Source organism: Porites lutea, chromosome 1 (genome assembly GCF_958299795.1).
Source record: "Porites lutea chromosome 1, jaPorLute2.1, whole genome shotgun sequence".
In the NCBI taxonomy this organism is placed as follows: Eukaryota; Metazoa; Cnidaria; class Anthozoa; order Scleractinia; family Poritidae; genus Porites; species Porites lutea.
In genome coordinates, this window is record NC_133201.1 from 37,270,171 (window position 1) to 37,286,327 (window position 16,157).

The 16,157-nt window shown below is 39.7% G+C and overlaps 1 protein-coding gene across 1 annotated transcript; it reads left to right on the plus strand.

The window, feature by feature from the left end:
* The first annotated feature begins 935 nt into the window (after window positions 1-935).
* LOC140938107 (protein mono-ADP-ribosyltransferase PARP11-like) lies at window positions 936-12,573 on the plus strand. The gene is made up of 10 exons (XM_073387639.1): window positions 936-1,050; window positions 1,853-1,932; window positions 3,835-3,900; window positions 4,220-4,279; window positions 5,474-5,545; window positions 6,245-6,419; window positions 8,722-8,914; window positions 9,334-9,497; window positions 9,847-10,083; window positions 10,606-12,573. The coding sequence occupies exons 2-10, from the start codon at window positions 1,905-1,907 to the stop codon at window positions 11,033-11,035; spliced, it is 1,425 nt and encodes a 474-aa protein (XP_073243740.1). The 5' UTR covers window positions 936-1,050; window positions 1,853-1,904; the 3' UTR covers window positions 11,036-12,573.
* Window positions 12,574-16,157: the final 3,584 nt, after the last annotated feature.

A 16,157-nucleotide genomic window follows, 5' to 3' on the forward strand; every position in this document is an offset into this window, starting at 1 on the left:
GAAAGGAAGGGGATAATTTCAGAAGAGCTGTACGTTTTAACAATCGTCTTCTCCACTGAACGTGAACTCTTTACGAGACAAGAAGGTCACAATTCCAGAAGAAACATTTATTCCGCTTTCCACAACTAGCACAGGGTCGTTCAAAGTAATCAGTCACCCAATCTAAGACCACAGGCAGACCACCCTATGTTAGTAGGGGCCGTTGTTGATTGAAATCTGAGGAACGATCTTTTGTTATTTATAGAAGAAATACATATGAACAATACGGTGGCTATAATTTGTTCCAAAATGCAGAATTTAAAGCAAATTTTTCAATAAACGTTTGAAGAAAATGCTAACTGAGCCATGTGTCATGTTTTTTTCGCCGTCCCGTGCTGTTATTAAACTAATAGTGTAGTACAATATATCGTCAGCGTTATGATGGTATGTTTAATACTAACGCACAATGTTATCAGAATATATCACAAGTCTTGCTGACGTCAGCTTTCATATTGTGGCCTACATGTACGCGCGGTTTCGGTATTCGGGAAAAAATCCGATGCGGTTTGCGGTTTTTTGGCGTATTTCTGTGCGGTTTTGCTGTTTTCGGACCCCCCTTACGGCCCCCTCAATAATGCGTGAAATGATAAAGGAACCATTTTAATTATCAATCAGACACCAAAGGTTCACAGGGCATATTGAAACTTACCTTGGATGGGCTTTATCTTGAAATTCAGCTCGTTGAAAAGCTCAAACGAAGCCCTCAAACGCTTTTTCAGCCGAGAAGAGAAGATAGAAAATTAGCCGCGAAGCATCATGGGATATATGAAATTCCCCGCTTTCATAAAGGGGAATTTCCCGTGACCTTAAACATCCGTCTGAATTTGTGCTTTAACCATTGGTTAAATAATGACCTCTCTCTAGACACTAGTCAGCTGCATATAAAATCGAAAAACCAACAACGACTTGTGCATCTTCGATTCCTGGAAAGCACGTAGACAACGAATCTGTGTTAACTGTGCAACGGCCCTAGGCTGCTTCCCAAAGATTTAGCTGCACCCATACGGTGAGGTACGTTATCATCAGCTTTTCTTGCAATTTTTCCGCCGCTAGTGGCCGATTTTAGGGTTTATTTTCTCAGTCGCTTCGTCTCACCGCATTTTTCAATTGCATAATTCAGTGTTGAGCGGAAGTTACCCGCAAATGATTGCCTCCGAAGCATCTTTATACTCTATTCAGACTGCATCTAAAAACCGAAGAAGTACAACACTAATTGTAATCACCAGAGGCTAAGAAAAGAGGAGAAACAAACGGATAAAAACATTGCTTTGCATTGCATGGCATGTCACACATTTCCTGCAGACTGACAATCGTCCCGTATTTCGTAATTCTAACAGTGCTTACACATTTAGAGACAAAATAGACTCTATCAGCTACACAAAGTAGTCAACGGATCCACGAAATTATGCCGCTACATTGCGACCTTTAATATTGAATCTTTTCCCACTTGCTGTATTTTTCTTTTTATTCTGCTGCTTTTTCTAAATACATTTTCGCCGTAACAACGTCAACAAAGGAGGGATTTCTGGGAATCAATTGATGACGGGAATGTTTTGTTCGCATGATTCTTTGAGTCATTACACCCTCTTTACACATTCATTCATTTGTTTATTTATCAATTTTCTGAAAGCTAGTAAAAGCAGCTATGAAAAACTGAAAACATTGACAACTTTGGCTGCTTGCGAAGAGAATAGTCACAACAGAGCCCTTTAGAAAGGGTTTTTCCCTTATGTCCTACGTAATCGCATCAAATTGTTTCATCATCTTTAATTTACCCAAACTTTCAGTTTTAATTGTTTGTGTACGTTTTCAGGATTTTGGTCACTGCTCTATAAAAGGGATCTACTGTCAATTGATTGAAAAGGATGTCGTCCGCGCTAGGTCTCGGAATAGGTAGGTCAAAATGCAAGAACAATCATTGATTACAATTATGCACATGAAAATTTATAATGATCATGGTTCCATTGCCTTGAAAAAATGTGTCGTATGGAATGCTTTTTTTTTCTTAACTTAATTGCAATTGCTAAGGTTTTCTAAAACAGCAACTGGTGGATATAATTACCAGCTTAGCTTTCGGATTACACGAGACGAGGGAAGAGGTGTTTTCCCAATGTAGGTCACATGATAATACTCTCGAGAATTGTTTCTTTTAAATTTCGTCTTTTTCACGTGTATATGTATGTAAAACGACAAAAAGAGAAATTCCCCTGAGACCTACAGTAGGATAACAAAGCGAACTAGCTAAAGAGGTTTATCGTGTTATTCCTTCAGGCGAGTGAAGACTTCGAAAACCTCTTCCCGCATGTAAATTGCCTTTATTTCCCCCTCCTGGGAACTAGTTTGGAGAGCCTTCATGATTTTTTGGGTAACGCTCAGTGAACGAATTTCCCCCCGAGTTTTCCCCCCTAGAGGGAAATACTCCCCGCACTTCCCCTCTCCCACTTCCCAACAGCCGTTAAAAAACTTGTCATTGAAGAGGGGGGTAATGATGGAGGGGTGGGAGAGGGGGGTTCTACGCACGTTTCACGGACTTTAAAAGGTAAAAATAACGCATCATGGTGATGTTAATTTTAAAAAATTCCGTGTTCACGTTTCACGGAAATTTTCGAAGCAAAAGGACAATGGATGGCTAGACCTGAGTCAATAGTAGGGTCGATGTTTTGCTTTTTGAGCCTCTCACATATCAGCTAGTGCCAAGAGAGAATGATTCTCACTTGCTAGTGCAGAGAAGCAACAGAAGTCTGGTGAACCTACAATGTAGGTGAGGGTAAACTGATGATAACTAATGCTGACGGAAAGTACTAAAAAAATATCCCTTTTAGCCTTCCCTTGTCTTATTTACCATCCAAAAAATAGGTCTAAGGGAAACTTAGATGAACTTTGACTTGGCTTTGACCGTTTTTCCCCGAAAATTCTTTTCATCATTATTGTCGTCGTTGTTTAATACATAAGCTTTGCTCCCTTCTGCGGACTTTTCTTACAGAATTTTATTTCAATCGGGGATCGTAGACCACACTTTTCGGACTCAGCTTTCAAATCACTGTACTCAATGATGAAACTTTAAGGGAAGAATGCTAACTTTTTATGGGTGTTCGAATTCGTTCGTTACCTTCCAAGAAACCTGCCATGGGATCTACATAATTTATTACTCCCTCTAATTTAAATAAATTGCTCATCCACTGTCGGCCATTGCACCCGAGATCCCCTTGAAAATCCCACGCGTGTTAGCTCCACAAAAATAAGAGCTGAATTATGATTGTTTGAAAAATACTGACGACATGGAAATTGCTTCACAGCTGGGGATCTTAAGCTCTCTTTCCTCGGCGGGTGAAACAAGAGCCGTAAAGGTGTCTGCTCTCGCAGGCTAGGTCATTTAGCACATATAAGGGAACGACTTTAAGTCCTTTAGGACCTTTTAAACAAGTTCATTTGAAGCTCCACTGGCTTCAGTGTAAAATTTTTCTTCAGCTGCAACTTACCATCTATTTTCACGAAAAAAATTAGTTGAAAATCACGAATATCTGATAAAAGATTTTAAAGATCACGTATAGCGACGAGCAAACCATTCACATTTCATGAATTTTAATGGCGTGTTTTCACCTTTCATGAAAATTAAAAACACTTAATCCCATATCACTCAAAAACCCCTTTCACCCCCTCATTGAAATTTTTTTTTTTTAAAAAAAGGAACCAGTTTCAGCGTAAGTTTTCGGATATCTGCAACCCTTAATTTTTTAAGCTCTAGACTGTGACACAGTGGATATTTATATTATCTTATTTCATCACTTCCTATAGCTACAACAGTTGGCGTGTTAGTGTCGATCCTTCCAAGTTTTGGCCTCGGGTATGCTGTTGGTCGTGGTGAGTGATAAGATAAAATATACTAACTCAACTACTCTGTCGATGAATATTCATTTATTAGTGAATTCAATTTTCTGTTTTTCTTTCACGAATTAATTTTTCAAAAATAAGGTTGAAAAAAAGCAGCTGCAAAAATAAATCAAGGTTTCTTTCTTTTGAAGAAGACAAGATCTGGAAGTTTCTGACTGATTGAATGGCTTATTTGTGGATGATAAGTGGATGATACGTGATTGTGATAAGTTACGTGAGTCAATTACATACCGGCAAATTTTATCTACACTGGATAAAATAGACTTTTTTTGTTTGATTTCTTCTGCAGACAAAAGAGATGAGGAGGCGCGTGAAACAAGTAATACAGCTCAGAGTCGAAGAGAAGCAGGTATTGACTTTTTTTTGTGATAAGATACGTGAGTCAATTAAAAACCGGCAAATTTTATCTACACTGGATAAAATAGACTTTAAGAAAACATATTCATTTCGAACCTTTTTGAAAGTTTGCACATTTCCATGTGCAAGATAAACATAATTACACTAGTTCCATTAGTGAACACCAACAAATTCAAACTAAGACAAACTAAGGATACAAATTGCTCTTGTCGATGAATAGAGAGCATAAAAGGGGTCTGAAGATAGAACTCCGAGGAACTCCACAACGACTTTCTGCCTATACATTGTATCTTTTCAGTAGGGTGATTCTTGACCCAGTCTGGTGCTAGGTCATAGAAGTTGTTCAAGCTTGTGTAATGAATTTGACTGTTAAAGTGGTTAGCAAAGGCAGCAGGAGAAGGAGCAGAGGGGCCAGCAACTATATATTCAAACAAAAATATAATTTTCAAAGAACAAATCAATTATTCTCAACATTCATATACTGATATCCTAACAAATTCGCGTTATTCATTGATATACGAATTCGGAAATTATACTTGCTATGCTAATTTTTTGCCGGTCGAAAATATTTCTCTCACCAGGAGCCGCGGGCCTCTCAGTGGAAGGGCTAGCCTCCTCCGACCGCTAATCATCTTCAACTTCTCCTTCGCTAAAAATATCAAATGTACAATGTTCATATTCCGTTTGTTATTCAGAATTAACCAAATGAAAAAGCGATACTAAACTAAATCGCCAAATCGCCACCGAATCGCACGCAACCAAAGAAGCATCTCTCCATGGCAAAAGAACAGATGATCGCCACGCGTCAAATTCTCGCTAGTTTTGGATCGCATCGTATCTCGTAGCTAAAAACATACTCTTAGCGTAAATTACTGATTTTCAGAGTCCCACATATCAATTTTTGATGAAAGTTCAAGAACTGCAAGAGAAATCAAACGCAAAAAGGCAACCGGAGGTGAACATCTTCGCATCTCTCTTTGATGGTGACCCTTTCGCGATGGTCTTTATTGACTTCTCACCTCGATGCTCCTTTCTAACTTTCTAGCTGCCGGTCCAGATCGCTTTCAACTCCACTGTCTATTCCTTCAGTGGAGTTTTCATCATCAAAAATCATCTCTAATTTATTTTTTTCACTCGTTGGCATTTACCCGTGCCTTGCAGCTCAGCTAAACATTTTCCTTCCCAGGTAAATCTGCAGATACTGAAGGAACAAGATCAAAACAAGGAAGAAATAAACTTCGTAATCGACGTAAAAAAGGTATCACAAGATAATGTGGTTTCATCAACTCAGTTGATAACGTGAATTAACCACCTTAAAGAGATTATGAAGGTGACGTTTCGAGCGTTAGCCTTTCGTCAGAGCGAATGGTCTCACGGTTATACCCCCACCGACGCAACACCAGTGGAACGTATATCGTAGAATATTTTGAGGCATAAGCATGTTGATAGTTAAAAAACATTCTACGCAGTTAATCTCCTCAAACATTTTAGGACAAAGATCCTTGGTCCGGTCATTGAACGGTGAAAGCACTTGCATATGATAATGCCACGAAGATTAAGAGCATTCGTTTAGTTTCAGCTATTTAAAGCGAGCTAGATTTGCTTTAAGCTTTAACCTGATCAAAGAGTTACAAACATTCCCATTTATAATATTTTTAGGAGTCTTTTGAGAATAGTATTACTATGCTAGAGTCTGCTAATTTACAACTTTAATCGACGTGTCTCACAGACTTTCTGTTTAGCCATCAAAGGTACAGGTGTAACCTTTTGTCAGTGTCACCGTCACGATCACGACCTTAGAGGGTTCATTTTGTAACTGACGGACTGCCAAAATTGTTTTGGTTCATATAGTCGATTGATCGATTTATTGTGAGATCAATCAGCTGTCAATAATTTTGGATGTCTTCAATTGAATTTTAATATAAAGCCATTTTCATTTACGCCCTTTTCAAAATAGCCACTTCAATCGATCACTTTAGTAGTGCGTCCGCACCTTACCGTTGGCAGTTCAAAGAAGAAGATTCCCCTTTCTGGGATGATTTCGGCCCATTTGACAATGATGTTTTGGAAAGGCTTTATTGCAAGGTGGAAAATTTGGAAGTTAACGTAGTCCTTGAGGACACTGCAATTAGGTAAGAAAGCATTAAGACCCTCCTTATTTGGTCTCGGATACTCTAGACAACTCTTCCCCTCAAGAGAACTTTACGGAGCATTTGTATGGAGTTCTGAGTTGTAACAGCTGTCAGCTCACCAGTCTCTCTCGTAGCAGCCAGGCAGGTTAGATATTGGAAAAGATCGAAACAATTTGAGTCGTTTCGTCTCGGGCAGCCGAACCGAAGGGGTTTACATGAGAAAACGTTGTCCCACCTGATTTGGTTACCCTACATGCGGAGGCGAGACAATTCGTTAACCCGAGTTGTCAACGCCCCCTGAGACGAATTCGTCCTATTAATGTAGATGGTCGGTTTAAATGTTTCCAAAAAAATGTGAGGGTAACTCATGGGGAAGGTTGCCTCGGGTACCCAACACCATAAAATATGAACCCTTAGAAAGATGAGCATGTTGTTAACAGTAATCTATTCCCAGTGGACGCTCGCATAACAAAAGCCTGGGACTCACGAGATGAGTTACGGGACATGCGAGTCCGCAGGCGAGAAGGCGATAGGACTAGACCAAGATAAGAGAAAAAACGGGGTGGCGAGGGAGGGTTAAACAAACGAACCCCAAAGCAAAACGGGTATAGACCCCTCCCTCCCCACCCCACAAGGGGCTTCGACGGGCGCATGAATCCAATCCTTCCGCCCTTGCGGCCAAACTGGACAAATTAGCTTACACACATGTTTATTTATATAGAGAAAGCCACTCCCGAGCGAGGGAGAAACGCACACACACTCCTGAGATAGATCTCTCGCTACTAATTCGTCAGAATTAAGGCCAGCGTTACGCGAGCGAGCACTGGGAATAGTAGTACTGTTAACGAACTCTGCTAAGCGGATTGCTTAGATCGATTTGTTCGGTGCACTTAATTTATAAGCCCAATGCGTCGCTCACCCAGTCTTCAGATAGTTTGGATAGAATAGGAATTTTGTACTAAAGAATGATTGGCAATAGCCATTTTTTTTTCGGTCTCACACTATACTTTATTTCATGCACATCATTTTGTCATCTCCACCCGCAAATAGCAAAAGCTAGACGAGGCGGGCGGAGAGGAAAGGTTACAGCAGTCATAACAGATAATATAATAATTGTAAAGTAACTAAATAAACTATGTGGATAAATAAGAATTACTGAAAAACAAGCTAAAGTTAAAAAATATATAGTCTTACAGAATGATATTACAATCAAATTTACTACTAACAGAACCTATCGATTATTATTACATTCAGTCGAGGATGCAGAATTTGCCATTTTTTGTAGGGGAATGGGCACTTCAACATAATCGTCCTCTGCTTCCATTATCGAGAGCAAAAAGTCATGAAAATTTTTTTTAAAAGCTCCTTTGGAGAGTTGACGAAATTCGTTAGGAATTGCATTCCAAAGTTTAGCTCCAAATCTGGAAAAAGAATCTTGATTTAGATTCAGTCTTGAAGTTTGGACATAATAATTTCCAGACGAAGAAAGCCTGGTCTCATGCTTGTGCTTTAAATTAGCTTTAGTGAAGAAATCACAGATGGTAGACGGAGCATTCATGCACGAAACGTCAAACCTTATAGAAGATACTTTTTCAGCATATAACATTTGTAAGGGTAGAATTTTCGAGGAAATAAATAAAGGCACAGCATGGGCTCTAGGTTCAGAAAAGTACATTAAACGAAGGACTCATTTTTGAAGCACGAGAATTTTTTGTAAATGGGTTTTGGCAGCTTGACCCCAAGCCGCCAAACCATATGTCAGATAAGGCAAGATCAATGATTGATAAATATTTAAAAGGATTGTACGTGGGACGAAGTGCCTAAGACGGGCAACAACACCAACAGCTCTGCTTATTTTTAATGCAGCATTATTAATTTGAAATTTCCAACTTAAATTGCTGTCCAATAGGACGCCAAGATATTTAACTTGGTCTTCGCACTGAAGGGTGGTGGGAATTTGAGTACAGTTATCGATCATTTCAATGTTAACCGAGTAGTTCAACTTACGTTGATATGGACGAAAGATAACATAGTTTGACCGTTTGGTAAATTAAAGCGTTTTCGAGGCTATTAGAACTTTTCCGATAGCTATAGTTTTTTGTTCTTCCCTGAAAAACTATGAAATATCAGAAATAGAATGTAGTGGTAGTCTTTCGCTCAAAAACGTTAATATCGAGGGGTTTCCATGGCAACACTCACCCCCAAATTTCAAAGTCTTTCCAGAGACATTGTAATTTTTTGTCATTTTTATTTTCAGACTATTATTAGCAAGATGATAATAACAATAACTTTATTTTTATAGCGCCTCTTTCCTGAGCTCATGCCACTCAGTTAACTTCGAGGAGATGTCGATAAGCTCGCATTCCTACGATAAGTTATCACTCCGCCGACTCTTGGAACCGTCCTACGGGCAGGAGCCGAACAACGAGTCATCCACACAGTGGGTTTGGTATTGGGAAGACAACGATGGATGGAAGAAGTACGCTGAAACGCTGGTAAGTGGAAGTTTTATCTGCTTAGACGGAAAAAGTCATCGAGGTACAAGAGGGGGAAGATTAAGCTGACCTCAAATCCTTCCCCCCCCTTCACACACACACACACACACACACACACACACACACGCACACACACACAGACACACACACACACACACAGAAACACTCAGCATATAAACAAGTTGAAATAAAACTACGAGCATTGCATGTTAAATATTTTGTTGAGAACAGTGATGTCATAAACGATGATCGGTTTTTTTAAATTTCATTTATTATTTTTGTGGTTGTTTGCTTCATTTGGTTATTGTTGATTTTTTTTCTTTTCTCGCCTATGCCTTAAAAACTCAACACTGAACTTAAATGTGTTTATTTAATGTCTAATTTTCTTTTCTTTTTTTTTTCCATTGTCCGGGACAAAGCAAGAGGAAATAGAAGCTGAGTACCTAAAAAAAGAGGAAAGTTACTCTCTTAAAATTGGCGTGTTCGATTACCTGATTACATTCGACGATAAACCTATGTGCCAAAGTAATATGGATTCAGGCACAATGCGTCAAGTAAGAAGGAGACCACTGTTAACAAAGAGGTGGGTGACCGAAATTGTGTATCTCCGTTTTATTCGCTATTGCTTATTTGTTTGTTTGTTGTTCGTTGTTTTTGTTAATTTTTTTTCCTGTTTTGCTGTGGGTAAGGGATTCCGGCGGGAATGAGGCATCAACTACAGATCTGGACAGACAACTACACGTTCTAAATTGCTATTTGTATATCTTTTAAAAAAACAAGTCATATCATGCACGGTCTTTACAAAAACGGGGACAGTTTAGATGGTGCACCCAGAGTTAACGTTGTTATAGATGCAATAGCGGGCGTTTCTCGAGTAAAAAGTTATAAGAAACTGCCCCTCTCAGTCTTTTCCTTTATCTCTCATTATTTAGGACTTCTTGCGGAGATTCTACTGAAGCGGAAGAATTGGACAAGAGACTGCCGGATTCCTATATTCCAAGTCATTGGTCCCCTGTGCCCTGTGAGCAATATACACACATTTCGCTATCGACACTTTCGAAGGAATTTGAAGAGGTGGAACAGCTGTTCAGAAAATCGATGAAAAGGGAAATGAAAATCGAGAAAATCTCCCGAGTGCAGAACCGGTTCATGTGGGAAACCTATTGCAGGTAACTTTTAACCTACGGCAGCACAAAAGATGTATATCACACACCCTCTCCACTTTAAGTGGTAACGTAGGATAAAAGTAATGGAATTCTTCTACCCCCTCTTCTCTCATTCGACGGGGAGGGGGGAGGGGGGAGGGGTGGTGAGTTTCACCTTCGCTGTAAAAGATTGGTATGCCTCCGAAATGTATGATACACGGCCAAGTTAGAGGTAAATATCGAAAGGTCAGGAAGTTCTTTTTAATCTTTAAAAATTTTAATCTTTTACAATTTAGTCTACACTTCATGACGGAGGGGATCGTAGTTTTTTGAGCAACCCTTCCTTAAAAGTTGAATAGTCTCCAAACATTGAATTGCGCAAAGAAAAAAGTCCGAACAGCTGATGATAATCAATGACAATATGTGGTTGCTATGGTGCCTTAAAAATTTAAAGCACTGGATTATTTAGCGCGGAACCCGATTCTAATTAAAACTTTAAACATCTGTCCTTCAGGACAAACAATCATTGAATGACTATCTTTCCAGGAAAAAAGAAAACATGATAGAAAAAGCTAAAGGTGATCAGCGCAAGGTAAATGAGAAAAGATTGTTCCACGGAACCAGTCCAAGCTCCGTGGAGGCCATCTGCAAGAACAACTTTGATTGGCGTCTAAACGGCAAGAACGCGACTGCGTATGGTAAAGGAAGCTACTTTGCAGTGAAAGCATCCTACAGTCACATCTACACAACAGAAGATGGCAATAAGTCTCGATTCATGTTCTTAGCTAAAGTTCTTGCAGGTTCGTATACAGAGGGCGAATCCAGTTATCCGACACCACCGCGGAAGGAACCATCAAATCCCACCAGCGACCTGTACGACTCCTGTGTGGATGATGAGTCGAATCCAACCATCTTTGTCGTCTTTGACAAAAATCAGCTCTACCCTGAGTACATCATCCAGTATCGCTCTTCTTAACCAACTTCACGGAGAGCAAATTGACGTCGTATTCGAGACGTTGGACCTCTAAAAACACTCAGTAAACAAGAGACTCATTACTCTGTCTAATACCCATCCAGGCAACCTGAGGATATTGCCATATTAGAGTTAACACACACACTTCCAAAGGGATGCATATCGAAAGGTTTTCTTAGTCTGCTCAGTTTCAAATATTTTGCCAAGAAAGTGTGGAGCTGTTAACCAGGCTCAATATTCATGTTATGGTACATTTTCCCTAGTTTAGCTTAGGTAAACGTTGTACAGTCAAACCTCTATTAAGCAGTCAACCTCTATTAAGCGGCCACCTGTGAAAGTCCCGGAAATAGCTTCCCTTATTTACTGTAAACTTGACCTCCATTGCACGGTCACCTCTATGAAGCGGACGCGGTCACCCTTTCTAAGGTCCCAAAGTGCTGATTTTATTGTTTTCACCTGTATTAAACGGTCACTTTGTTTACAAAAAATAAATTCTGGGAGTCAAGTACAGCAAAGTGAAAATCACAAGTGTAACTTGTTTCCACAAATGTCTCGAAATCAACTGTCTGAACAGTGACGTTCGCTTATTTTTAACCGTAGTGTCAACATTGAACATTAAATTGATCTTTAACTAGCTTCTCTTTTAACCAATTGCACGAAAAATTTTCCCCTTCAGAGTGATATTCACAAGGCACTTCTAAACCATGACTGGCTCCTCTGTTAACACGGTTTCCTTTAATAATGACCGTGGCAGAGTACTGTACAATTGGTTTCAGAAATTATCTGAGGCACAAAAGACCTCACGAACAGTTTTGGATGAACAAGTGTACTACGTTTACTCCGCTTGGTTTCTGTTTTCTTTGTTTTGTTATAGTTACTGTTTTTTAACATCAACACGAGTGTTTTTAATTAAAAAATACAAAAGATAATCAATATCAAACAAAATGCCATTGCCACTAATCCTGATGTTGAATTTTACGATACCTGTATTAAGCGGTCAACCTGCATTAAGCCGCGGTCACTTAGCCATTCCCCATGGGTGACCGCTTAATACAGGTTTGACTGTATATTCCGTAACATGCGGTCTAATTTGGTAATTTTAGTATACCTACGAGGTCAGAGTAAGTTGGAGTTATTTACTTCGCGCAAATATTGTAATTTTTGCTTTCCATCAATGTACGTAAATATATTTCGTAAAACCCTGTAGTTTGGTTTGAAAAAAATGAAAAAGGAAGAGAATTGGTACTTTTAAAGTGTTGGGTATTGTAAGACATAAAAGAGTTTCACACTTAGGGTGCCTTATTGATTGATGTGCGATCCTGGTAAGCACTAAAATGCCTTCATGAAGGTTGAAATTTTCTTCCCAAGCAACATTTTTTACTACTAAGAGGATAGTGCTTTTGTATTCATGGAAAGCTGTGTAGGATTTACTAAATTTTTTTTTACTACTTACATTTTTTACTACTAAGAGGATAGTGCTTTTGTATTCATGGAAAGCTGTGTAGAATTTACTAAAAATAAATATTTTATCGTTCGTTTGATATTCAGTGTACTAATTTTCTATGAGCATTTATAATGAGCAGCCACGTCTTTTTGGTCTCTGTGTTTTTGCCCTTTTTACTATTCGTTGGGCGAATTTATACCAACCACACGTACGTCGGCTCATTCCTAAAGTTTAGACACATAACTGGGGAAATTTTCACTACATCAGAGTCGCTATTTACGTCTACAGATGGAGTTTTTGGTTCTCGATCGGCGGTAACTTCGTATCTTGATGTCGTATTCGACCGGGCCTTTAACAATAGCGCCGAATTCTTCTCTAATGATCCATTGTCTTCTTTACTTGGATGGATTTTACATAAGAATGGAAGGCTCCATGACGGTAGGCTTAACAGTCTTAACACTTCATTCTTTTATGGAAGCTCGAATCAGGCACTGTGGAATATTCATACTGTGGTCTCGCCTTCTGGTATTGACACTTAATGGGAAACCAGCCAGGAATTCCTGCCACCCCCGACACAGTTAATCACAAAGTGTAAAATAAGAACAAAAATCACCAGGAAGATCAAAAGATCTAAACAAAGTCATTCTTACTACCCCAACTCGGTTGCCACAGATCGTCTCGTTCTCGCCGGCGACGTTGAAACAAATCCCGGTCCTGATGACGCAAAAACTGGAAGGAAAAAGTCAGTGCAAAATATTGCAGTCAAGAAGAGTTGTTTAACATGCAATAAAACTATACGGCTAAACCAAAAGGAATTGACGTGCAATCTATGTTCTGGATCTTTTCATTACAGATGTGAAGCAGGAAAATTGAAATTAGATGTTAACGTTTGGAGTTGCACTCGATGTGCACTTCCGCCGCTATCTGATTCCTTTTTTGACTCGGATACAGAGCTAAATAGAAGTAAGGGAGGCAGCCAGTATGACGAACTCCAAGACAACGATTGCGACTCTTTGGACTGGTACCAATCGAACATAAGTGGCTACTATAAGTTCAATATCAAGATCGGTTACTTAAACATTAACAGCGTAGTTAACAAAATCGATGAGGTCAAAGAGTTGCTAAATAGAAATACATTTGATATTCTGTTTCTAGTCGAAACAAAGATCGACAGTACTGTCTCATCGCATTTGGTTTCACACCCAGGATTTCGCACTATTCGCAAAGATCGTAAGAAGGGGGCTGGAGGTCTGCTTGCCTATATCAGGAATGACCTCTCGGCGTATCGACGGTTAAAACTAGAAAGTAGCGATATTGAATCCATTTGTTTGGATGTCAAGGACTCTAATAACAGTCGCTTTATAGTGTGTGCTTGTTATAGAAGTCCAACTAAGTGCAAGGAATCTGATTTTCTCGCCTCTCCATCAACAGCTACCGAAAATATGTATAACACCAGAAAGGAGCTTCTTTTACTCGGAGACTTCAATATGGACATGTATGAGAATAGAGATGAAAGCCGTTTTCCTGAAACAAGGCTGGTTGACTTTTGTAATCGATTTTGTTTCTCAAACCGAATCGATAATCCAACAAGAGTAACTAAAACATCCAAAAGTCTCATCGATGTTTTGTTAACTAGTCACGCGGAATGTTATGCTACAAGTGGTTCTTTACACCTTGGACTGAGCGATCACGACTTAATCTTTACAGTGCGAAAAAATAAGAATTCAAGGCCAAAGCCGCGCTTGATTGAGTTTAGGAGTATGAAGAATTTTAACTTGCCTGACTTTTTGGCTGACTTAAAAAGGGTCCCATGGTCTTCGGCCTACACATTCGACAATGCCGATGATGTATGGGCTCATTGGCGAACACTTTTCAAAGATGTTCTTGACCAGCACGTGCCCCTAAAGATCGCTCCGAAACAAATTATTCAAGCGCCACAAGCGGAATCCTACATCTACTTCTTGGTATGACTACAAGCGGCAACGTAACAAGGTTACGTCGCTAAAGCGCAACGCCTTGAAAAGGTTCTACTGTGATGCTTCCTTGAGTGCTAGACATCCGGGCGAATTTTGGAGAAAAATGAAGCCCCTTTTGCCAACTAGTTCTGGTAAAAACATACAAGGCGTCATCCTCGTTGAGGGCAGTAGTGTTGTTTCTGACCCTGGGTGTGTGGCCGAAGTCTTTAGTGATTACTTTGCCAATATTATTCAGTTAGAGCATAGATCTGACACTGACTACACTGACCATCCTAGTATCAAGGCAATAAACAATCTACGTTTCTCAAGTGAGTTTAATTACTCCCCAGTTAGTACTTCATATATCCGTAACATCTTAGACCACCTTAATCCGAGAAAGGCAGTTGGGGTAGACGGCATTTCACCACGAATCTTGCGTTTCGGATCCCCAGTTCTTGCCGAAGAGGTGACTAAGTTGATTAACTTCTGTATTCTGAATCGCTCATTGCCGTCTGAATGGAAGCAAGCGCGCCTTACTCCTGTCTTTAAACGGGGGATTGACACAGACAAAGCAAACTACCGCCCTGTCTCAATATTAACTTCGCTATCGAAGGTATTTGAGAAAGTTATTTACGACCAAACTTGGAATGCATTTCATAGCGTTTTGTCCTCAAACTTATCTGGATTTATGAAAACTCACTCTTGCCGCACTGCATTGCTAAAAATGATAAATATTGGAGGAACAGTATTGATAACAAGGAAGCTGTAGCGGCGGTCGCTGTGGACTTGAGCAAAGCGTTTGATGCCATAAACCACAGCCTTCTGCTCGCGAAGTTGAAGGCCTATGGCTTTTCTCCTCATGCCTTGGAACTGATGTCCACCTACCTGCTAGGTCGTCAACAATGTGTCAGATTAGAAGGCGTATGCTCTAACTTCAAAACAGTTAAATCTGGCGTTCCTCAAGGTTCACTATTGGGGTCGTTGCTGTTCAACATATTCATTAATGACTTAAATTTCTGCGTTCCCAATGTCTCATTGCGGCTGTACGCTGATGACACGACTGCCTACCTGTCTGACACAGATCTTGTCTCGCACTAACATCAGTCTCCATCCTAGTCTTGAATTGAGCTACAATTTTCCATTAGTGAATTCTCATTAATTTTCTTTTACGTCTCCCAATTCCAAATATTTCCTATTTCAGGCGGTACTGCACAATTTGTTAATATGCGTCGACATTGACAAGTTCGAGTCAAACTGAGGAGCCTAGGTTTCTCACTGTTCTTCAGTGCTGCCGACCTGTATTGAGCATTCGTTGAGCTTGGAAAGTTGTTATTTGGAACCAATGATTATAACCTCAGTCTTGTCATCATTTATCTTCAATTTATCTCGAAGCATCCATGTTCTTAGCCTGAATTTCATCCGATTACTTCGAGTCGTTATTTACTCCCTCAGTAACGTCTGAATCGAGCGGCCGTTAATGCCGTCCAGTGACGTCACTACTCCTTGACCTTTGCTTTAATTCATGCAAAAAGTAAATCACGATTTTCAAGTGGCAAACAGAGAAATATCGTTTGGAAATGTCTGCATGATACAGAATTGCTTTATTGTTTTCGATAGCAGTTCATGTTTAACGTTCAAACTATAAACTGCATGCAGTACAACTCTGAACTGGTTGTGCTGAATTCTATAATCTGAATCAAACTCGGTCGCTCGCAATCACGCAATG

Excerpts from the sequence above, each read along its gene's own strand:
- LOC140938107 (XM_073387639.1), top strand. The coding sequence starts at position 1,905 with ATGTCGTCCGCGCTAGGTCTCGGAATAG. Across the intron at positions 4,280-5,473 it reads TCAGAGTCGAAGAGAAGCAG|GTAAATCTGCAGATACTGAA; the intron begins GTATTGACTTTT and ends TTTCCTTCCCAG. Across the intron at positions 9,498-9,846 it reads AGACCACTGTTAACAAAGAG|GACTTCTTGCGGAGATTCTA; the intron begins GTGGGTGACCGA and ends CTCATTATTTAG.